The following is a 24,022-nucleotide window of genomic DNA, read 5'->3' on the forward strand; positions in this document are numbered from 1 at the left end:
AGACCTTGATGTTCCGATGTCCACCGTACGCAATGTTATCAGAAAGTTTAAGGCCCATGGCACTGTAGCTAACCTCCCTGGACGTGGCTGCAAGAGAAAACTTCATTGAAGATTGCAATGAAGGATTGTTCGAATGGTGGAGATGTGCCATAGAATGTGCGATGCATATCGGTGTAGCGCCTCAGCCAGTCGTTTGTTAGCCTTGGCCTTTGTTCATTTGTTTAATAAATATGTCACTTTTATCGGATGAGTGATGCCTTTGTTAATACAACAATGAGGTTTATTGTGTTTGGCAATTTGCTGCAATACATTGACCAACTCGTGACAAATAAATGACAATGGGAACGGCTGTGATAACCAAATGATAGATAGGTCAATCTTTGAAACCCGGCTGAAAATGACAGCAAAATGTGGGCTGGCCTGCTGTGTTCTTTGGGACAGCTAGTTTCCTTAAGGAATGGGACGTACAGTCGTGGGCAAAACATTGGCACCCTTGCACTTTTTTCAACTAATGCACCATTTCTTCCAGAAAGGAGTTGAAATTACAAAATATTTTGGTATGCAGTGGAACAAACCAAAAAGCTGAAAAAAATTACTAAATCTGAGCTTAGTCCACACAGAATTCCTCAAATGAGCCGGACAATATTATTGGCGACTTTTAGAAGTTGTTGAAAATACTTGGAGAAATGTTGGAAAGAAGCATGGAGAAAAGAAAGAAAACCAGGGAATTATCTGAGGAGGTCTGACACAAGATTGTAGCCAAGCATGAACAACCTCAAGGCTACAAATCCATCCCCAGAGACCTTGATGTTCCGATGTCCACCGTACGCAATGTTATCAGAAAGTTTAAGGCCCATGTCACTGTAGCTAACCACCCTGGACGTGGCTGCAAGAGAAAACTTGATTGAAGATTGCAATGAAGGATTGTTCGAATGGTGGAGAAAGCACCTCGGTCAACTGTCAGAGTCAAGCTGACCTTCAGACACAAGGTACGACAGTTTCATCTCGCATAATCTGTCGCCAACTCGATGAAAGGGGGTTCTATGGTAAGAGACCCAGGAGGACTCCACTGCTGAGACAGACAGACAGACAGACAGACAGACAGCCTGAATGGAGTTTAACAAAACACACCTGAACAAGCCAAAATCCTTCTGGGAGAATGTACTGTGGACAGATGAGACCAAATTAGAGCTTTGTGGTAAAGCACATCATCTCTGTTTACAGAAAAGAAAATGAAGCCTTCAAAGAAAAGAACACCTTCCCCACAATCAAACATGGAGGAGGGTCAGTGATGTTTTGGGATTGTTGTGCTTCCTCTGGCACTGGGTGCCTTGAATGTGTGTGCGGAATCATGAAATCAGATTAATAAGGCATTTTGGAGTGCATTGTTCAACAGTCTCAGAAAGCTGGGGCTTCCTCGAAGGTCATGCAACAGGACAATAACCCCAAACGCACTTCAAAAGCACCCAGGAATGGTTCAAGACAAAATGCTGGACTGTTCTGAGGTGGCCAGCAATGAGTCCAGATCTAAATCCCATTGAACACCTGTGGGGAGATCTGAAAACAGCAGTTGGAGAAGGCACCCTTCAAATCCGGGAGAACTGGAGCAGTTTGCATAAGAAGAGGGGGCCAAACTGTCAATAGAGAGGTGTAGGAAGCTCATTGATGGCGACAGGAAGTGCTTCACTGCAGTTATTTTGTCCAAAGGCTGTGCTACCAAATATTAAGTCGAGGGTGACAATAATTTTGTCAATGCCATTTATTTTTATTTTTTTGATTTAAAAGGATATATTAAGTTCTGAATCAAAAACAAAGATTATGTAATATTCCCAGTGAAATGAAGAATTGTGGAGACCAAATACTTTTGTCAATTTCAACTTATTTTTTCCGAGAAAATGTGAGTTATTTGAAAAAAAGTGCAAGGGTGCCAACATTTTTGGCCACGACTCTATATCTAGAACACAGGTAAGTACATACAGTATATTTAAATATATTTTGTGGAAACTGCGTGATGGTGAAGATAAAGTGAGATGTTAGAAATTTTATTTTCTACACTTTCTCATTACAATATATCAATTCTTTAATTGTTATGAAATTACATTTTAGACTTATTGACACATTGATTGATTATATATTATGAGTAGGGGTGCCCGGCTTTGCCCGGTGCTGTTCTCATCTTGTTGTCATTTTGAGGCAATCAAATTATTTTTTCTTCTATTTTTTGTGGGGGCCTAAATAGGCTCCATTGATAACGATTTTTTTCGATATCGATATATTGGTGGGCTCATACCAGTATATCGGTATTAAAAAAAAATAATAATAATTTGCATTACATATTCATACATGGACGTACACATCATTGACACAGTAAATTTTCAAAGTATTCCCACATGGGGCTTTTTTTGCCCCATGATGAGAACGGTTATTTTACTTCCAACTTGAACTTGTATTAAAAAATGATTTGGTTTTAAAGCGAGATCAGTAATGCTAATCTCACAAGCTGGTATCGCCATGTTGGTAATTGGCACAAGCAGGTATGACTATCACGGATCGCGGTGCAGGTAATCGGCACAGCCCAGTATGACTATCGTGGATCGCCGTGTTGTTGATCGACGTAAGCTTTCCAAAGCACACCCGATTCAAACAAAATAACCAATTGGCAATTGCTTTGAAAACATCCACGAGGGCAAAGAAAAATGCAATTGCTTGTGCAGCAAAGAAAAACATGGGTGCTGAGGGTTAAGAGTTAAAATGTACTGTTCCTACTTCCTGGTATGTCTTGACGTCATATGCTCCACTGTTCCAAGTGCAGCCGAGTGCATCAAAGCTTTTTTAAATCGTGTACGCTATTTAAAGATTGTATACGCCTTTCTTCAATTTGTTGGTGATATACCGATTTGTTTTTGTTTTTTCCTCACACTGATTTTTTTTTTTTTGTGTACCGGTATATTAAAAATTCCATTACCAGTACATCGATATGAAAAATTATACCAGTATAACCAGTACATCGATATATCACCGGTTCCGAGGCCTAAAACACTTCCCTGCACCCACTAAGGAATAGCTTCAGGGATCATTTAATATTTCCTTTCACATAGCTACAAAGGCTTCGGCACGCTCTCTCTATCGAGTGCAGCTTGTGGCTGCTGGTTGCATCATTGGTTGGGACGTGGCTATGCTGCTGATGCAGTGTCCCCCTTACCAGTACACTGGTGCTCATTTTGCTGAGCTCAGAAGGATGACAGGCTGAGTCAACCTCCTGGTGTATTTTAATTCAGTGGCCAACGGGGCTTGAACTCAGGGCCCTAGGATCCCAAGCCGCCACCCTAACCACTCGGCCAACACCAGGCTGGCTTAGGCACTAGAGAGCAATTTAAAACAAAACAAAAAATTTCAACTTTGTTTTTTCAAAATTTTCAAAAAACTAGTTTTACCTAAAACGCTTCCCGGCACTCGTTGATGAACCTCGGAAAGTTTGACGGTATACGTTGCCGTCTCTCAGAAAAATGGTGACGCACAGACAGACGGACAAGCATCTCTCACATAGTATAGAGGAGGCATTTTTACCCGTCGCTTTGCTGACTGATTTAATGGAGAGACAACACGTACTTCACAAACATTCTGCTATATTCACCCTATCATTTGGCTGAGGACATCTTCCATCTGCTTGGAAGTCATCTAACATCACCTTCGTCAGCCAACTACTTCTTATTTTTAATGGTCACAATGATTCCCATATTCTTGCGGGGTTGGCTGGGAGGAAGTTTAGCTGCATTCTTTCACAAACCGGCTGTCCAGGCCTGACATTTGATTAAGTTTTGGGCAGGAATTTGTAATTTGGCCAGGGTGCCTGCAATAGCTTGCCTACCCTTTGTGAAGGACACCGTGGGATCTTTAACATCCACCAACTAACGCAGGCAGACGGACCTTCCAGTTTTATGTCTTATCTGAGGAGCATTAATGAATCACCCTGCCTGTGAAACACTGGGATGACAGTTTATAGCTGGGTCGATAGTCAAACCCAGGTTTAATCAGCTTAGAGACAAGTATGCATACCTCGAGGCCACACTGCCAGCCCCTTTTCATAATGTATCGGGATATTGTGCGCTACTTCACTGATATCCCTCCCGGGCTATTTTCTCTACCATTACAGATACTTACCTTGGTGATGCAATCACTGTTTTCATTCAAGCCAGTGCTTTGTGACAACCATCCGAGGCACTGGAATGCTTCTGGCTTTACACATATCTCTGCATTAAGCTTCTGTTGCTTGATGAGATGTAACATCTTCCGAGCTCCCATTCTTTGGGAAACAAATCACCTTAACATTGTCTTCTTCCTTTGGACTGGTTTTAGCAGTCATTGTACTTGACTCGCTGGATGGGACAATCTTTGGTGCAGGTCATGCTCAGTGAAAATGTTCCCTTGAAAAAAATAAAAATCAGGAAATTAATATTCCAAGGCTTCGGTGGAGTAGTAATAGTCTGTTCCGAGTCCGGGAGCTCGGTATGAACCCCGGCTGAGTCACACCAAAGACTTTTGAAGCGGTACGTACTGCTTCCTTGTTTGATGCTCAGCATTTAAAACGAACGGAGCACACATATTGATGCCTTGCCTGCATGTGAATCCATGAGATGACAGTTTATAGCTGGGTCAAGATTCAAACCCAGACAAGACAGCTTAGAGGCAAGTGTGCATACTTCTTGGACCGAGGACATCCTGCCACCCATCTTCATCAGCCGACATTGCTGCTTATATGTGGTGCTAGAAAAAAAAATCGCTTCCATTTCCCTATGAAGCTCTGTTGTTTGCTTTGTTTTTATCCTCCATTTAAATTGAGTGAAATGAAACATTTTGAAAATTTAAAATTATTGTCACTCAGATTTCATCACCGTAATGCATATTGTGACGCTGTTTAAACTTTCGAGATTGGTTTTTCATCAGTCGGAATAATTAGTTGCATTACTTCTCTGCATGTGTGCTGTTTAAATTTCAAGCACATCATTATCGGCATATATCCGACCTTTGAATTGCTATTGAAATTGGATATAGTATAGCTAACATCGCCTTCGTCACCCATCCTTGCCACTTATATCGGTATATGGGGCACGCAAAAATCACTTCCACTTCCCTGCGAAGCTCCGTGTTGGATTATTTGGTTTTATCCTCCGTGTAAATTCATTGAAGTTAAACCTTTTGAAAATTTCGGATTATTCTCTCACATTTCACCATCAACGTAATGCATGTTATCATCAAGCTGTTTAAACTTTCTTTACAGAAGAAGATGTTTTGCAATTCTGGCTACCAAAGGTGGTGCTATATACGATACGCATTTATAAAGAGAGAATTGGGTTCTTCCCCACACCTTGAACCTCCTCCCCTGGTTATGCTATTCTGACAGAAACCATACTTAGAAAACATGCAAAATTCGTGTGTGTGTGTGTGTATGTGTGTGTGTGTGTGTGTGTGTGTGTGTGTGTGTGTGTGTGTGTGTGTGTGTGTGTGTGTGTGTGTGTGTGTGCACGCGCGCACGCACGCGTGTTTTTGTTTCATAAAACATAACATTTTCTCTTTGCTCGCTCCCCTCCCCCCACCTGTGTCTGCCTGTCTGTCTTTCTGTCCCATCCTCGTTCTGCCACCTCCTAATACAGAGTAGTACCCTCCCACACCCCTCTCTCCCCCTCTCTCTCTCCCCCCTCTCTCCCCTCCTCTCTCTCTCTCTCTCTCTCTCTCTCTCTCTCTCTCTCTCTCTCTCTCTCTCTCTCTGAACGTGTCTGGGCAGTATTTATGCCCGGATGGGAGTTTGTCTCTGGACGTTGTTGGCCTGGTGTTGGCGCAGTGGTTAGGGCAGCGGCTTGGGATCCATAAGGGCCTGAGTTCAAGCCCCGTTGGGCTACTGAATTAATACACCAGGGGGTTGACTCAGCCTGTCATCCTTCCGAGGTCAGCGAAATGAGTACCAGTGTACTGGGCCGGTGTATACCCCGGTTAAAATAGGTGTACCATATCCCTGTGCTGTAAGAGGCGACCAGGGTTGCGTCAGGAAGGGCATCCGGTGTAAAACATGTGCCAAATCACTATGCGAATCATACGGATGATCCGCTATGGCGACCCCGAACGGGAGCAGCCGAAAGAAGAAGAGGGAGTTTGTCTCTGGACGTGTCCGGGCGGTATTTGTGTCCAGACGGCTTGGCTGCAGACATCTCCAGGCAGTGTTTGTCTCTGGGCAGTATTTATAGTGTGACCGGTACAAAATGGATTTCGGACATTTTGTTTCCATCTTCACTGTTATTCGATGTAGAATCATTTTGATGAGACTATGAATGGTAATTAACGCTCCACCACACGTCTGCCTTTCCCTTCCTCTCACCTCTCGCTGCCTTCCCTTCCACCCCACCCCTCCTAACTCTCCCTCCCTCCTTGCTCCCCCACCCCTCCACACTCCCTCTCTCTCCTCTCTCTTTCCCCTCCAACTCCTCACTCTCCCTACCCCCTCTCCCCAACCCCTCTCTCTCTCCCCCTCTTCCCCCCTCCCCCCTCAGTATTCCCATCAGCAAAGTGATGGGTGGTATTTGCTGGTAAATAAATAAACAAACAAATATATAAATCTACAAATTCACTTTTATAGTATTGTATTATAGATGAGCCACATTTGTTTTGTATTTTCACAAAATTTATTAACTGAACAATATTTTTCTGAAAATATTGTTTTGTGTTTTTCTTTGATCAACATTGCACATTACTTTTGCAATAATGATTCCATGAAGAATATAATATATATAATTATTGGGCAATACATTGCAGGTGTGAAATGGCCTCCAGGTTGTAGTTATTTTAAATGTTTTGTTAGGTATTGATTATTCTCGACTTTCACCCATCAACTGTGGTGCGAACTGCCAACTTGCAGGTGACTGAACATTTCAACATGCTTTTGCATGCCTGCTCTTTGACCGATTATAACTCACTGTTACTTGACGCACAAGGGGCGTTCCATGTCAAGTGTACACATTTTTCAGCAAAATTTTGACACCGTCTCAGATTTCACTCTCTTTTTTTGTGTACAAGTGTTTGTATCCACGGTAAAACAGTGTCAATTTTCAGACCTGGGGGTCCATCGGGGCCCATTTTAGCCCCCCCCCCCCAAATCTGGGTTCCCCCTGTTGACCCACAATCTTCCAGTGGCCATATCACAGGTTGTAGTCGTCCGATTTGGATGATCATAGTATCAAAATGCTCGTAAAAGCGAGATCTTTCAAATCGCGTAAAGTAAAATCACTCCGAAACAGTAATTCAAAAAGTTAGAGTTTTGGGCACCCTTTGACCTTGGGCCCCCGCCCCCCAGCCAAACCGATGATCCCGATTTTTTTCGTGTGAGAATACCCCCTCATATACTCCAACACCTCAGCATAAATGAAAATGGGATCTCAATGGGTTCAAGTGTGATGATGGTTTTATTGTTCGGGGTCCACATATCACTAATTCTTGATTCAACATTGGGCGACGTTTGCCGTCATCGTTCCAATGACGTAAACCTGCTGGCAGGCAACTTTATGTCTGAAATTGACAATCATCATCTCTGGACTATTGTATGTATGTATATATATATATATATATATATATATATATATATATATATATATATATATATATATATATATATATATATATATATATATATAGCATCATTTGCAAAAAATTATTCTGCCTATTGTGTCTTGATTTTTAAGTGTACATTTTTTGTATAACCATCATCAAATTAAGTTATAAATGATCTAATCTCAGTTTTTGCATATTTTGCAGTAAGCATGGGGACTGAAGATCGAAAGGAGTTCCGAAAATACTGTTGCGATCCGTTCAGCTGCCATAAAACAAAACAACGAAAAGATCTTCGCAATGTGTCAAATGATAATGTTGATGAAATTTTCTTCAAAGGTGAAAAAAGATGACAGACTTTGTACTTCGTGCAGAAAAAAACTTTCTCAGTTGTCACCAGAGCGTATTGAAGAATCATCTTCGACCAGTTCGAAATTATCATCAGAAGGTATTATTGAAGGCATTGCAGAATCTATTTCGACAGATGAGGACGAGGAGGTTTTTGAGCGATAAGCAGAAGCTGACCTATTAAACCAGTCGTTGTCGATGATAGGCGAAAGCCCATTCGACAAACGAAAGGCGGATAGGAACCCAGAGTACGTTCCTGAAAAGCGAAGTAAAGTGGAAGATTCTGTGCGAAAGAAATTAGAACTAGTTGCTGGACCAAGCACTGCGGAGAAAACAAAATACAGCGTCAAAATGTGATGAAAACTGCATGCCAGAGGTGATCAAAAAGTCTGAAAGAAAAATACGTTGTTTCGAGCCGTTCAGAGCAAATACGTATACTGACAATATTTGCTTGGAATATGAGCATCAGAGGGATGATGAGTGAATTCAGTTGCTCCCAAAGAACGGCTGTGCAAGCCAAAATTTAGAGAAAGAAAATGGTATGCTGTTGTCTCCAAATTCCAAACAGGGTAAAATATTGCCTGACGAAGTGAAATCCACCGTAACCGAATTTTACCGAAGTGATGAAGTCAGCCGAATAATGCCGGGAAAAAAGAACTGTGTGGTGGTCAGGAATGAACATGGAAAAGACAAAATTAAAAAGCGCCTGGTACTAAACAATCTCAAGGAACTGTTTCAGAAATTCAAAGAGAAGAACCCTGGCTTGAAAGTTGGATTCGCGAAGTTCGCCATGCTCCGTCCCTCGGAGTGTGTCCTGGCCGGTTCAAGCGGTACACACAGTGTATGTGTATGTACGATACATCAAAATATGAAACTCATGATGTTTGGTTCCAAAATGCCACAGATAGCCGAACTTCCGAGCTATCATCATGTGATAGCACGCATAGTTTGTAACCCAGCACAACCGGCATGTTATTTCAGATCTTGTGAAAGTTGCCCATCAATTGAAGACTTCAAAACCGAGTGACTGAGTGCTTATGAACTCGAGGATATTGATGAAATTCAGTTTAAATGGTGGACATCCACCGACAGATCTGAACTGCGCTCCATGTTCCTGCCTTTGGAAGAATTCATTAATCAATTCTGTGAACGCGCGGTGAAATTAGTGAGACACGACTTCATTGCCAAGGCCCAATCTCAGTTTCTGAAGAATAAGAAAGACAAAATCGGTGAAGGAGAATTTGTCATTATTGGAAACTTCTCAGAGAACTATTCGTTTGTCGTACAGGATGCGGCCCAAGGATTCCATTGGAACTGCTCTCAAGTGACAATCCACCCCTGGGTTTACTATTTCAAATCGGACGATGGCAAATTAAACCACGATTCGTTCACGATTATATCAGAATGCAATACTCACGACATTGTCTCAGTCCACCTCTTCCAAAGAATGCTCATTGAACACTTGAAATCTAACTTTGGAAATGTAAAGAAACTTGACTACTTCTCAGACGGTTGCGCTGGCCAATATAAGAATTGCAAAGCCTTCATAAACCTATGTCGTTACAAATCAGAGTATGGTATTGATGCAGAATGGCATTTTTTTTCCACAAGTCATGGCAAGGGCCCTTCAGATGACGTGGGAGGTACAGTCAAACGAGAAGCAACACGTGAGAGCCTGCGTAGACCTTACGACAGTCAAATTATTTCTCCAAAATATTTTTTCGCCTTTTGTGAAAATGGTTTGAATTAAATGAAGTTCAGTTACGGGATCCAAGAGGCGTATGAGGAGGAAGTACGAAATCTGGAAGAAAGGTTAAAAACGGCCAAAACCATAGCTGGAACTCAAAATCTTCATGCTTTCATCCCTATTTCTGAAACTGCTCTTCAAGTACGTGAATTCAGCCTTAGCGAGGAACACCGTATAGAGTCAGCCATTTCAAAATCTACACCAACTTTTAACGGGAAACTCTCAGGTTATGTCACAGTGCACTATGATGGAAAATGGTGGCTTGCCTGCATCATGGAAGCCTTTCAGGACACTCATGAAGTGAAAGTGAATTTTCTTCATCCAAACGGGCCCGCAAATAGTTAATTTTTTCCTGACATTGAAGACCACTGCATTTTAGACATTTCTGATATATGTCTTTCTGTAGAACCAAAAACTGCTACAGGTAGAACCAACACAATCAGTAAAAAAGAAACACAGCTGTCAAATAAAACATTGTTTGGTAAAAAATCTTGACTATAATATGTGAGGAAAAACTCTTACTCATACGAGTATCGCTTCCAGTTCCTGCATGTGGAAAATTTATGTACAATATACTGATATAGTGTATTGGAAATCTTGTGTTCAAATATTGTGCAATGTATTGTGTGTCCAGCACACGAGTCCCCGAACAATAAAACCATCATCACACTTGAACCCATTGAGATCCCATTTTCATTTATGCTGAGGTGTTAGAGTATATGAAGGGGGTATTCTCACATGAAAAAATCGGGATCATTGGTTTAGCTGGGGAGCGGGGGCCCAGGGTCAAAGGGCACACCAAACTATAACTTTTTGAATTACTGTTTCGGAGTGATTTTACTTTACGCGATTCGAAAGATCTTGCTTTTACGAGCATTTTGATACCAAGATCAGCCAAATCGGACCACTACAACCTGTGATATGGCCTCTGGAAGATTGTGGGGGCAGACGGGGGCGCCCAAATTTTGGGGGCCCCTAAAATAGGCCCCGATGGGCCTATTTTGGGGGCCCCTAAAATAGGCCCCGATGGGCCCACAAGTCTAAAAGTTGGTATTTTGAGTTTTTTCACCCAAGTGAATAAATGACCAACATATGGGGAGAAAATGAGGTATTAGTGTCGGGAGGGTGTGTACACTTGACATGGAATGCCCCACAAGCGGCAGTTGAGTCATCGTCAGAATTCAGAGTAGAGTTATTGAGGATTTAAGACTGAGCAGTCATAAGAAGTCTTGTCTAGCTTTTGGAAATGGTTCATCTAAGATTCCAACATGTGCAAACCAAGCTCAATGGGTCCAAAAGAGTGGTGGTGGCAGTTTTGGTTTTGCACCATTGATTTCTTCTGGAGTGTGCGTTTCTGTTGCACCATTTCACTTGCTGCTCATAGCTTCAGGGCTTTCCTCCAGCATCAAATGTCATATGTCCCGCTTTGGTCACCCTCAAGGCTTATCTGCTGTGCCAACATCCCATCCTTTGCCACAGTGGTTCTGCAAGCAACCGAAGTTGAAACAGACATCTCTCTCTGAATCTGCTCTTCCGAGTTCTTGCTTCCCATGCCCTCCTGCTCTTACCATTCTTCCAACAGGCCCGATTATTTTTCTCTTTAAAAAAAAAATGTTTTTCCCCCTTTTCATCTCCATCACGATTTGATGTTATTCCTTTCCCATGTCTGTCAGCTTCCCTTACTGGCCGATAGCATTGTAATTCACTATTGTTACTGTCGAAAAACACCTGACAAAGGTCAGATGAGCTCCCTTCAGGAGCCAATGGCCATCCAGTACGGAGATGGTGTCTCCTAAAAAATACCCAATTCAGTCGGAATTCCAGTGTTGTTTTGGCTGTATGATTGGGGTCATTGTCCAATTGAAACGTAAATGTTTGCTGCAGTTTCAGGTCTTTTGTACTCTGAAGCAGGTTCTCCTCAATAATGTGTCTATCTAGCAGCATTCATTGTTCCCTCTATACTTACAAGTCTCCCAGTCCCTGCCACTAAGAAGAATCCCCAAAGCATGATTCTGCCACCACCATGCTTCACGTTGGGGATGGTGTAAAATGGGTGATCTGTGCTCAGTTTCTGCCAGACGTAGCGCTTTGCATTCACCCCAAAGAGCTCAATTTTCGTTTCATCAGACCACAGAATCTTTTGCCTCGTGTGCTCAGTCTTTCACCTGCCTTTTTGCAAACTCCAGGTGTGCTGTCATGTGCCTTTTTCTCAGGAGTGGCTTCTGTCTGGCCACTCCCCCATAAAGCCTGTATTTGTGAAGTGTTGCAGAGACTTTTATCCTTCTGGTAGGTTCTCCCATCTCAGCCAAGGAACTCTAGTTCTGTCAGAGTGGTCATTAGGTTCTTCGTCACCTCGCTGACCAAGGTCTTTCTTGCTCAGTATGGTCGGATGGCCAGCTCAAGGAAGAGTCTGGGTAGTTCCATATTCTTTCCATTTCCTAATGATGGAGCTCACTGTGCTCTTGGGAACTTTCAACTCTGTAGAAATGGTTTTATACCCTTCCCCAGATCTTTGCTTCCTCATAATGCTGTCTCAGAGTTCTACAGATAGTTCCTTTAGTGGGGCAGATAACAGCAATTTTTGAGAGGAATCGTGCAAATGATGATGCAAGCATCAAATTTGGCACATTTGTTCTCCAGGGGGTTCTAATCAAATCTGCCTGATTGGCCATTTGAAAATCAAAATTTTGAAAGAAAAAAAAACTTCAAAAAAGTCAAGATCACAAATCAATGTTGGATGCTGGCTGAGATTGGTGAATGTTTCAGAAACATCATCAAAGACGTTCCAAGTCTGCCATGCAGTTTTCTTCCCTTCACCGCGGAAGGCAGACACGACGTCACATCCAGTGAACGCATGGAAGTCTGGGATCCCTCTGGCTTTCTCAGGCCCCATTACAGAAACTACCTCATGGACTGGAATCCATCGCACCTTGGCTCCTTGGCCAAAGGCAATCCACATGTTCTCAAGACCTAGTTCCTGTAAGGATGGCAGTACAGATATTGCTATGACTAGTACATCCGTGTCACTAGCCTTAATGATAATGGACTTGCTACCATCCGTCGTTGCATCCCCGGCGTGTACAAACATTCGAGTGTCAGCTTCTTCATGACAACATGGAGACACAGCATCCAGTGACTTCCTTGTGTTGCTAATGGCATCTTCTCCTTTTGTGACGATGACTGTGCTTGTCGTCTGTGCTTCACACATCTTTTCCGCAAGGAAGTGAAACAGCTCAGTCTTGTTGCTGTCATCTCGAAGAAAGCTTCTCCAGTTACTTGGGGTCTTACTGGTTCCTTGCCCCCTTTTCGACCTTGCCTTGGACTTCAGACTTGACTTCTTGTACATATCAAACACTACGTCCACCCTCTCGTACCTGGCACCGTAGGATTCCACCTTTGGGATGATGTCTTCTTTCGCATAGTCATCAAATATCTTGGAAGTGCATGGAGGTAGGGCATTGATAAGTGCTGAGCCATCAATGATGACTGCATCTCCCCTTGGTTCTCTGTCTGGGATGTTCACTTGCGCTTCAAGAATTTCAGCCAAATGTGACTTCAAATTTTTTTGAAGTTTTTTTTTTTTTTTCTTTTGTTTCAAAATTTGGATTTTCAAATGGCCAATTGGGCAGATTTGATCATAAAGCCCTGTAGAACAGAAATGCCAAATTTGATGCTTGTATCATAATTTGCACGATTTTTCTACAATCTACTACACTATTGGACTTCATGGTGGAGTTTCTGCTCTTGACATGCACTCTCAACTATGGGACATTGTCTAGAAAGGTGTTTCTTTATAAATCATGTCCAATCAATGTAATTGGCCACAGGTGGACTCCAATCAAGTTGTAGAGACATCTCAAGGATGATCAAAGGAAATTGGATGCACCTGATCTCAATTTGGAGTGCCATAGCAAAGGGGTTGAATACTTATTGACAAGACATTTCAGGTTTTAATTTTTAATCAATTTGTAATGATTTCTAAAAACATGTTTTCACTTTGTCCTTATGGGTTTTCTTGTGTAGATCGGTGACAATTTTTTTTTAATTTAATCCATTTTAAATTCAGGCTGTAACACAACAAAATGTGAAAAAGTTGAGGGGCATGAATACTTTCCGAAGGCAGTGTGTGCGTGCGTGCGTGCGTGCGCGTGCGCATTAATACATTGATTACCTTCGGCATTATGAATGGAATTTTATTCTATATTTGATTTTATTTTCCCTTCCTTTGAACAAGTTGGCCTAAAAATAACATTTAAAAGAGAGACGGTAGAACGATATTTTATGTAAGAAGATACTTAGCACCCATTAACCATTTCTACACTTTTATAACTTTCTTCAACCTCTTCATCATCGTCGATTAATCCTTCATCCCTCCACCTTCCTCCCTTCTTATTGTCCTCTCAAAACCAAAAATATAGCTCAGCCTGCTATCCTGATCATTTTGTGTCTGCTGTATTTTACATGCTCGATTATAGCCATGTTGCTGTTTTGTGCTAATGATAACAATTGCAACTTTGTTTGCAGACAGTAAAGTGTACGTGTGGCACCGAAAGAGCGAGAAGCCTGTCGCAGTGCTGAGCGGCCACGCACGTACAGTTAACTGTGTGAGTTGGAATCCAGCTGTACCCTCCATGTTAGCAAGTGCTTCTGACGATGGAACCGTGCGCCTCTGGGGACCGGCACTGAAGACAGATGAGGATGATGAGTCCAATGGTAATGTTCTCCTGTTGCTGCTATTCTCTATGCTTGCTCTCATAGTATCTTGCAGAAAGGGTGACATTACTTCTACCAGGACACTTTGCTATCAAATCCACCCACCAATCTCTACCCGCCCTCCTCCCATAGAAGATAGTTTTAAAGATACCCTTTCTGTTGTTGTATACATGGTCGAGGCTCATCTAATATCTTGAACAAAATGGAAAGGGGGAAACGCCAACGGCACGGTAGAAGTTGAGAGTGAGATTGAGGGGAAAGGAGAAACGCACATTGGGGTGAACAAGCTGCAACACAGCAAGAAGAGGAAGAGGAATGCAGGGATTTACCTCATGGTTCCACCTGCAGTTCCCATTTGGCCATTATAGTGATTAATGAACTGGCTACCTGATATCGCTATGAATGGAAGAGAGAGTTTGTGCAATGCTTGTTGCCGCAATTGGAAATTTATTTCTTAACACGCAGTTGTCCACCAAAAGTGCCATTCATGATAATGAATGCTCCTTATAAAGTGACTACTCTATCTGTACAGGTTAAACGTTAACATTTCCTGGATTGGTTATAATTGCAAATTGTTGGGAGCAGCTCCCTAAATCAACCTCTTGTTAGAGAGCTATTGATGCAAAGATATTCCATGGATGTTGAATTTACTTGCCCTTCTGTAATGGTTGCATCAATTGCTGCAGTTTCCCGGTTTGAATGCAGTTTCCCAGTTCGAGTGCAGTTTCCCCCTCTCCCCCCCCCCTTCGAGCAAGCACATCTTATTTGCTATCATTGGCCCTGTGTTTATGAATGCAATATTGTTATGTCCTTATGCTCTTATGTTATTTAAAAGGTTTAGGCCAGAGGTTTTCCGATTTCCCACTCATAATGGATTCAGGATCCATGCTGTGGTCAAGCATGCTGAAAGCATTTCAAGACTGGAGGTGGCAGAGGGGGTAGGGGGGTAAAAACAAGCAAACATGAAAAGAGCATTTTTTTTTCCTTACAAAAAGAAATACTTTACCTTGTATAAAGAGGTAAAGAGTGTCTTTCTCCACTCTAACAACTACTTTAGGAATGTTGCATTTTCTTTATCTCCTTTTTATCACCCTTTCTTTCTCTCTGTATGCCTTCTCTTTCCTTTCTGTTTTTTGAGGCACAAAAATTATTTGTTGCCCCACAATTTTAGGGGTCACTTGCCCCCCTCCCTCACCCTGCCATTGCCTGTGGCCCTTGCATGTGGGTGTGTCATCGTGTTACTGCAAGGAAATGGCTACTTTTCCATATGGCCACCACGTACCTGTCATTAAGAGATGCTGTGAAGCCCACACTATACTTGGTGAGAGTCATACAGGATCAGTGATCATCTCTACCAGACGATGAGAATGAAAAGTGAGATACCAGCTTTATTCACATCATGTGACAGTCCTGTGTACAGCCTGCTATAGATATCTTCCACAGCACTTTAAATTTGCAGACACTTGTTGCACGGTAATTATTGAGAAGGTACCAGAGCCGATGACGACGATGACTACTATTACTACTTGTTTAACAGCTCATATTAATCTCACCTTCTTGTGGGGGAGGCCAGGAAATGTTTTTAACCCAAGTCCTCTCCAAACCACCTGGCCAAACAGGAATTGACTTGTTCAACATGACGGAAATAATGTACTTGCTGTTCACAAAAGGTCTTTCACGCCCACCAGCGACTGCTACAGATGGGACCCCAGTCTTAACGTCCGTCTGAGGGACGGCACATTTTGCGATGCAACATTTTGCCTGCAAAGCACCGGTCAGGTCTGGAATTGAACTGAGATGGCTCAAAGGTAAGTGTGTCAACCTCTGCACCATCTTGTCAATGCGAGCGTATTCTGTGTGATCATCACTGTGTGTATGAAATACATAATCTGTGCATCACAATCTCATAAACGTTTATCATTTATCACTTCAGTTTGTTCACCTACAACATACGCAATTTTCAATCCCTTTGCTTTTGCTCGACACACACAAACACAAAAGGAAGATTAATGTATGGTATGGCAGGCATTGTTATTGTTGTAATCATGCTTTCAGAAAGAAATTGTCATATAGCACAGGATCCTCTTTCATATAATTTGTGCTCTTGAAAATATTGATATTGGTGCAGTTGATAAAACTTTTGAGACTTGCTACTTAATGCCCTGATGAGGGATACGCTTCTCTATGATCATATAATTGTTATAACAAATCCTTTGTGTCTGAAACAAGATGCCAGTTATTATTAATTATTTTGTCATTATTCAGTGAGAAAGTATCTCCGACACTATGTGCATTTTTTTTTTCTTTTTAGATGAAATCTCCACAATAGCAAGTTGATGCCATCTCGGGGAGGGTGGGGGGGTTGGGGGAAACACTGATTGCGAGGAATTGCTGTATTTGAGAATTTTTGACGCGCGTGACTCGTTGCCAACAAAAATGACTGCAGTTTGAATTTTGCACTGCGGCGCCTCTTGAAGACGAACTTTCTACGTCGACGGCAAAGCGAGCTCAAGCTAGTCATGACAATAATAATAATAAATAAAAAAACAGAGCCAACTGAAAATTATTTTATGCAGTGTATTTTTGTACCTTTTCCACACACTGACTTTGAACGTTGTTGAATTGTTTGGAAAATAATTCGACCTTTGTGCCAAACATCTTGCTTTGGGTGATCCTCGGATATGATGAGAGGGTTTTGTCTGTCGAGGCGTTCGATTCGGAAGAACCGATGAACAGCATTTTGTTCCACACTCTGGATGATGCTCTTTAAAAGTATTCTCAAAACAAACTAGTTCTACCTGCCTGCCTGCCTTTTCATTTTTTATTTCTTGAGTTGTTAGTTTTGTTTTCCTGCTTTTCTCTCTCTCTCTCTATCTCTCTATCTCTCTATCTCTCTATCTCTCTATCTCTCTATCTCTCTATCTCTCTATCTCTCTATCTCTCTATCCCTCTCCTCTCCTCTCCTCTTCTCTCTCTCCTTCTCTCTCCCTCCCCCACTCTCCTCTCTCTCTCTCTCTCCTTCTCTCTCCCTCCCCCACTCTCCTCTCTCTCTCTCTCTCTCTCCTTCTCTCTCCCTCCCCCACTCTCCTCTCTCTCTCATCCTCTCACCAGTGCTGGCTCATCTCGTAGTGATTTCTATGCCATGTTAAACCTTAGAAATACTGCTTGTTTTTAAGTGTCATGTGAACTTAGCTGTAAATTGAATGGTTGTTTCTTGTCCTGTACATTGGAAGTGATACTTTCAGCGGGGTTTAATGTGGCGCTCTTTTTCATTATTCTATAAACTTTTTCACAGAATAGTAGTTGTGAACCTTTCTGCGAGGAACTGAAAGGTTTAAAAAAAAATTCTGGAGGATCATTTCATTATTTTTGAAGTGTAATCCTACATCTGATTTATCGGAGGTGAAAAACGTACAATTTTATTTTGTTTCTTTGTTTTTATTCCTTACAAATATCTGAGTACTTTTTCACCTCAGGACAATATGCAATTTGCGGTTTGTAGTAATTCCAGCCTGTAAAAGTGAAATGATGAAGAAAAAAAAAAAGGTTATGATAAGCTTAAATCCCCGTTGCGAACCTCCGCTGTACAAGTATAGCAATAAAATACAGTACAACAGTGATGCGTCTCACTTTAATCACAGACATGTCTGTCTGAGATTTATTTTATTTTTTTTTGGTTTAATATTCAACATCTAAGTTTTCAGAACATTGTGTTTGCACTGAAAATAAGTTTCAAAATATAGACAAGTTTTTTTAAGCAACCCATGTTCCAAAATTTCTGAATGAAAAATTATTTGTTCATGATGAAAAGGTTATATATGAAATTAGTGATTTTGTTTTTTCCACACAAATAAGTACATTATTCTGCCACCCAAGGTGGACGGACGAAGGTCATGTTTTCATCCTTGTCTGTCTGTCTGCTGTACAGGATATCTCAAAAGGTTATGGATAGGTTTGGATGAAACTTGGTGGAGAGGTTGGGTGTGGGACAAGGATGAATTGATTAGATTTTGGTGAAGATATGGATCCGAATTTTTTGTAATTTTTCAAGTGATTCATCACCATAGAGAGATGGGGCCAAAAAGGATATACAGCATAATATTTTAAAAAGTTGTGTACGAGTTAATTTATGACACAGCTTGGTGGATGAGTGGGTTAGCTGACGAGAACAAGCCGATTCGATTTTGGTTCAGGTCCAAATGCAGATCCAACCTATCAGTGGGATACAAAACATAAACTGTTCAGCCTGGCATAGGTATTTGCCCTACTAAGTGCCGTTGTAGTTTTAAGTGTATTTGTTGTAGTGCACACAGTAGACAGGGACCATGCGTTCGTTGTGCTCCTTTTGCCTACTAGCAACAGCCACGGAGTTTGGATGTGGGCTGCCATCCACCAGTGAGATCTCGGCACTGCCACCCTCTTCAATCAGACATTCTTTGAATAGTTCATAAGTTCCTGCGAGCCACGCCATTCCCATAGGAATGCAGAATCCAATGGCTAGCTGGTAGACAACATAGTTATCTTTACCTGCGGAAGGAAATTCAAACAGTGGTTGGTATAATAAATTAGAAAATGCCATGTATCTTCTTACAATGGGCATTCAAAAAGTTAGAGGAATGATATAGTCCAAAACATGCCAATTTAATTATACTTTTCAATAGTGTTGCTTGTCTTTTATTGACTTGCTCCATTTATTGTTTATATGGTTGTCCTTTGCTAGTAAAGTAGAAATTTTCTCATTTACCCTTAAACCACGTCTTGGGCAAATTGGCAGCACCACTGGGGGCCAGAAGTGGGTTGTAAAGGAGTTGAGGGTGGGGGCAGGGCAGGTGATCCAGCTGCTCTAAGCCATAGTCAAAGATAGCTATCTACATAACACAGACCTAATGAACAGGTACATTGTTGCAAAGGAGTAACACACATATGATCAACATTCTTTGGTGTTTATCCCTGATGGCCTGTGGCAGCTTTTGTAATGCTTGTGATTGTAGCTTCACGTGTATGCCCCTCCCCACCCCCACTCAAAACTGAAATCAATAAAAGATGAACGTATATGCAAGGGTCAGGTGTTCATATCTTGCGGATAGCCAGCTTAAGGCTTAATTTGGACGACGGGCCACCCGAGATGTAGTGTGATGCACATCTGTTCTCACGTGCGTCTGAACACACACAATTAGCTTGATAAAGGGATTGCTCTCATTGTTTTCCCTTCAACGGTTTTCAATTAACTAAATCAGTTAATTGCCAGAATGAACATAGAAGGTTTTCTTACATGATGAAGGAGGAGACAAGTCCACAAACAGAGGGGCTCTGGTCCACTGGAGTATGGCATACCTCAATGAATGGGCAGAGCCCCTGCCTTTAAGGACTCACACCCATAAGGCATCGTCATCCGGCTTGCTGCACTCACTGGTAGAGATGGTCTCGGCCAAATGAGCCAATTGATGATGCCAATGCTGAACCAATCAGCACTGTGGTTGCCAAGTAGCACGGGCCAATGGCGCATCACTTTGCTCAACGCATCTCAGGAGCGGCCATTCTGGAGGGTCCGTCCTCTACCCAATGAATGCCAGAGGAGTGAAGCCTCTTCCCCCCCCCCCCCCACTACGTCCCTCAGGTGTGCGAGAGTGATAAGGCCCAGTAAAATAAATTATTATTTCCTCATCCAGGCTTTTCAAAAAAAACAGAAGGTGGCACCTTGCTATTGAATATTTTCCAGATTTTCCACAAAGACTAGCACTACCACCAACACATATTCCATATACGTACCATTAAAGTGACAATCATATACCGGATAGGTCAACATCTACTGTAGCAGTGGCACTGTTTGCTCTACTGTGTGCTTGTTGGTACTAAACCAGTACTAAATATATGCGGACTTGCACTACTGATTTGAGCTGTCTGGTTGATGTTGTTGATGGATGATCCCTGCTCTCACTCCCTATTTGCAAATTCGTTGAAAATATCCACCAGACTCTGGGTTCCGTTGACACCGTATGAGTGCACCATGGCTTCAAAAACTTTTTGCCAGCCTTCCAGATGCATACACAAATGAAGACCATTTTAAGACTGAGGTCTACTGTAATTCGTCACTCGTTGACCTGAAGCTATCGAGAAAGTTCATTGTTGAGATCGATAACGCGCATGCTATCACGAGAGCTAGCTAGCTAACTTAACTGTACACATTACATATGTACATGTACATGTACATATCTCGAAAATCACATTTGCTGAGTGGGCGGTGCAGTGTGAGCGAGCATACTTGCATACAAGATAGATTTCATTTGTGTGAGCACTAGGCCTGTAGGAACCGTAAACTAATTATTGGTCTGGGTTCCAGACTCCCATGACAAAAATAAGAGAATAAATAACGTGCAAATTTTTTCGTAGATTTGAGAGAGAGGAAAAAACAACCCACCAAGGTAGGCCTCCAAAAATGAAGCACATGAGGATGAATGAATCAGTTCGTTTTTTGTTGTTTTTTTTTTAAGATCTGGAGAGAATATTGTAGATATCTCAAAACAGGAGGCCGTCGTCAAAAAGGAAGTGCATGGGGATGAATGAATCGTTTTTTTTTTATTTTTATTTTTTAGATCTGGAGAGAATATAGTAGATATGAAAAAAAATAGGAGGCCACCATCAAAAAGGAAGCACATGGGGATTAATTAATCAGTTTATTCTCTCCAGATATGAAAAAAAGAGAATATCAAAAAAAAAAAGGAAGTGCATGAGGATGAATGAGTCGTTTTTTTGTTTGTTTGTTTTTTTTAGATCTGGAGAGAATATAGTAAATGTCAAAAAAAAAAAATTAAAACAAGGAGGCTGCCGTCAAAAAGGGGAAGCGCATGGGGATGAATGAATTAGTTGTTTTTTTGTTTTTTTTTAGATCTGGAGAGAATATAGTAAATATCAAAAAACAAATGTAAAAAAGGAGGCTGCCGTCAAAAAGGGGAAGCACATGGGAATGAATTTATCAGTTTTTTTTTGTTTGTTTTTTTAGATCTGGAGAGAATATAGTAAATATCAAAAAAAAACAAAACAAGGAGGCCGCCGTCAAAAAGGGGAAGCACATGGGGATGAATGAATCCGTTTTTTTGGGGGGGGGTTTGTATTTTTTTGGGGGGTGGGGGCAAGAGGGGGGTGTTGGATCTGTAAAGAATATAGTAAATAACAAAAAAATGGCCACCCTCAAAAAGGAAGTGCATGGGGATGAATGAATCAGTTGTTTTTTTTGTATTTTTTGGGGAGTTGGATCTATAAAGAATATAGTAAATAACCAAAAAATGGTCACCCTCAAAAAGGAAGTGTATGGGGATGAATAAATAGTTTTTTTTTTAATTTAGTTATTTATTTTAATAGATCTGGAGATAATGCAGTAAATATCAAAAAACAATGTGCTGTGGATTCATTTTTTCAGGTGCCGGTGGTAGCTCACCTACTCTCTGCAAAGGATACTGTGAGATCTTTAACATCCATCAACTAATGCCGGCAGACGGGACGCATGTTTAATCTCAAGGACAGCACACACATTGAATTCAAAAGGCACCGTGGGATCTTACAAAGTGAATTGGTTGAAAATGGGGGTCTTTTGGGTTTTGGGTTAGATGGCCGATTTGACACCAAGATTAACATCCATCTGAAGGATGGTGAGCTCACTGATGCAAGATCCTGACTGTGAAGGTTCAGGTTAACAGTTTAAAGTAATTGTGGGATCAACATAGACTGGACAGCTCAAGGGCAAATGCATGACTTCTGAGCCATCCTGTCACTTCCTCGAGTTAAAGAATGCTTCAATTGTTCATTTTTAAAAACTTTTTCTCATACTGAAGTACACTACAAACCATACATAGTATGGCACCAAAAAAAAAAATAGTACATCATGGATAGAAAACTTGCAGAAAAACCCTTCAGAACCAAAGGCTATACGCTTTGTTTCTGGAGGGTTTGGAAACGTTGTACAAGGTCAGACATTTGTTACAGCAAGTGTATAAACACTATTCAGAATCCTATTCACCCAAATTATTTTCAGTTTGTTGAAATCTATCTTCTTCAGTTCTATTCAGCTGTTTTGGCACTCCAAGAAATAAAATGAGCAAACTCACCTGCCACAAAATCTCCAAGACCGATGGTGCTGAATGTGATAAAGGAGAAATACCAGCTGTCAGAATAGTTCCACTTCTCCATTTTCTGGATGATGACTGCTGGTAATGCAAGGAATATCAAATGTCCCCAAAGGAGGAATGCTACAGCAATGATCCAATGTGTGTTGCTCTGCAATGGGGGGGGGGGGTTACAAATAGAAAAGCATTAAATAAAATACTTAAAGGATTAATGAACTTTAAACGTGGTCTATTAACTCTTCAGGATCTTTTTTTTTGTGGGGGCTTCATAATCCTGTTAAAAAGGCAGTGTGGATTTCTCTACACCTTGTGGTTGAGGAATCACCATCATACACTGGGTGATCAAACCCACCTGTTTGAATTGGATGCAACTGGAAGAAAAAAAGCAATTTTGAGAAGTAAAATGAATGGAAGGGTGGAAGGGAATTGTTATGAAGAGTTAAGGGTTGGTGGTTCCTTGTAATTTTAGAGAACATGGATTTGAATATTATATTTTAAAATCGTTTTTTGTGGAAACTTCGACCAAAACTAGAAATCTGCAATCACAAAGTGATCACTAAGGGTAACCCCGGGTGCCTGCGATCCAGTGATGGTCAAATTCTTTTCAGACTGCCATATGACCTTGACCTTCAACATTTCGGGATAGAGTGTAATTAAAGAAAATGTGTCCCCATCTACAACCTATCCATAAAACTCAACATCATGAAAATCGGAGGAAAGTTATTCAAGTTATAATCAAAAAGGCGTTTAATGTCAATTATGTCATAATCCAAAAAAAGTAGGCCAAGGCCATCAATCAAATACCAGGTGTACAACGTCAGTGCAGGTACATTATTATGATGCAAGAACATCTTGGAAGGCCAAGCGGTCTCTAATATTGGCAAAATTGAGTGATGACAACAAACATTTTTGTTTCAGACTGCCATTTGACCTTGACCTTTAACTCGGAGGGGTATGGTAAACTAAACTCGAAGTAAGTAAACTAAATGTAAACTTTAACTCGAAGTAAACTAAATGGTGATTTAGTACTCCTTGGGGTTTAAGAAACTCTGGGGTACAATTAAAAATTGGTCACATTTGTTTCTACATTTGGTACTTCAACAGGTATAAACCTCCCCCTATTCTATCGGGGGAGGCTTAATTATGAGTCGGAAACATATTTTTACAGGGTATCTCAGTGGTAGCATATTCACCTACTCATCGATAAGTTGAGGCTGGGTTTGATTCCTAGAATAATAGGATTTGACAAAAATTGTCGTTCTGTTGCTTTGTGTGCAGTTTGTTGTTTCAGAAGGTTTTGTCCCTGTGGAAGTGATGTTTAAGTGGTGACAAGCCTGAAAGCTTGTAGATGTCAAAGACCTCATGGTTCCTTTCAAGAATAATAGGCCGCTGTGTGTTCTCACATGCCAAACTCCAATTTTCTCCATGATTAGACCAGCAAAGCAAATATAGGTACTGCCAGGTGTCCTTCCACACAAATGTCAGGATTGTTAAATGTCAA

At 41.4% G+C, this 24,022-nt stretch overlaps 2 protein-coding genes across 5 annotated transcripts in view; one reads left to right on the forward strand and one right to left on the reverse strand.

The window, feature by feature from the left end:
- The window catches only part of LOC147012148 (WD repeat-containing protein 26-like), a 70,844-nt gene extending 52,823 nt beyond the window's left edge, over positions 1 to 18,021 (forward strand). Inside the window, exons 13-14 of one of the 4 annotated variants that reach the window (XR_015051478.1) lie at positions 14,213 to 16,209; positions 16,713 to 18,021. Coding sequence is in view for 2 of the 4 variants with exons in the window: in XM_085855870.1 (XP_085711996.1) it covers positions 14,213 to 14,598 (386 nt within the window). In the remaining 2 variants the exon portion in view is untranslated. Of the gene's footprint in view, positions 1 to 14,212 lie in introns of all 4 variants that reach the window. The other 3 variants (XM_085855869.1, XR_015051479.1, XM_085855870.1) reach the window with 3 other exon arrangements.
- A 41-nt stretch (positions 18,022 to 18,062) lies between these two features.
- The window catches only part of LOC147012149 (potassium channel, subfamily K, member 16-like), a 30,989-nt gene continuing 25,029 nt past the window's right edge, over positions 18,063 to 24,022 (reverse strand). Inside the window, exons 4-5 of the mRNA XM_085855871.1 lie at positions 22,504 to 22,672; positions 18,063 to 18,928 (exon numbers count right to left, since the gene is read on the reverse strand). Of these exons, the coding sequence (XP_085711997.1) occupies positions 18,687 to 18,928; positions 22,504 to 22,672 (411 nt within the window). The 3' untranslated portion in view covers positions 18,063 to 18,686. The remainder of the gene's footprint in view (positions 18,929 to 22,503; positions 22,673 to 24,022) is intronic.

This window comes from Eptatretus burgeri, chromosome 15, assembly GCF_056783735.1.
Source record: "Eptatretus burgeri isolate ZD-2024b chromosome 15, Ebu_testis_v1, whole genome shotgun sequence".
Lineage (NCBI taxonomy): Eukaryota > Metazoa > Chordata > Myxini > Myxiniformes > Myxinidae > Eptatretus > Eptatretus burgeri.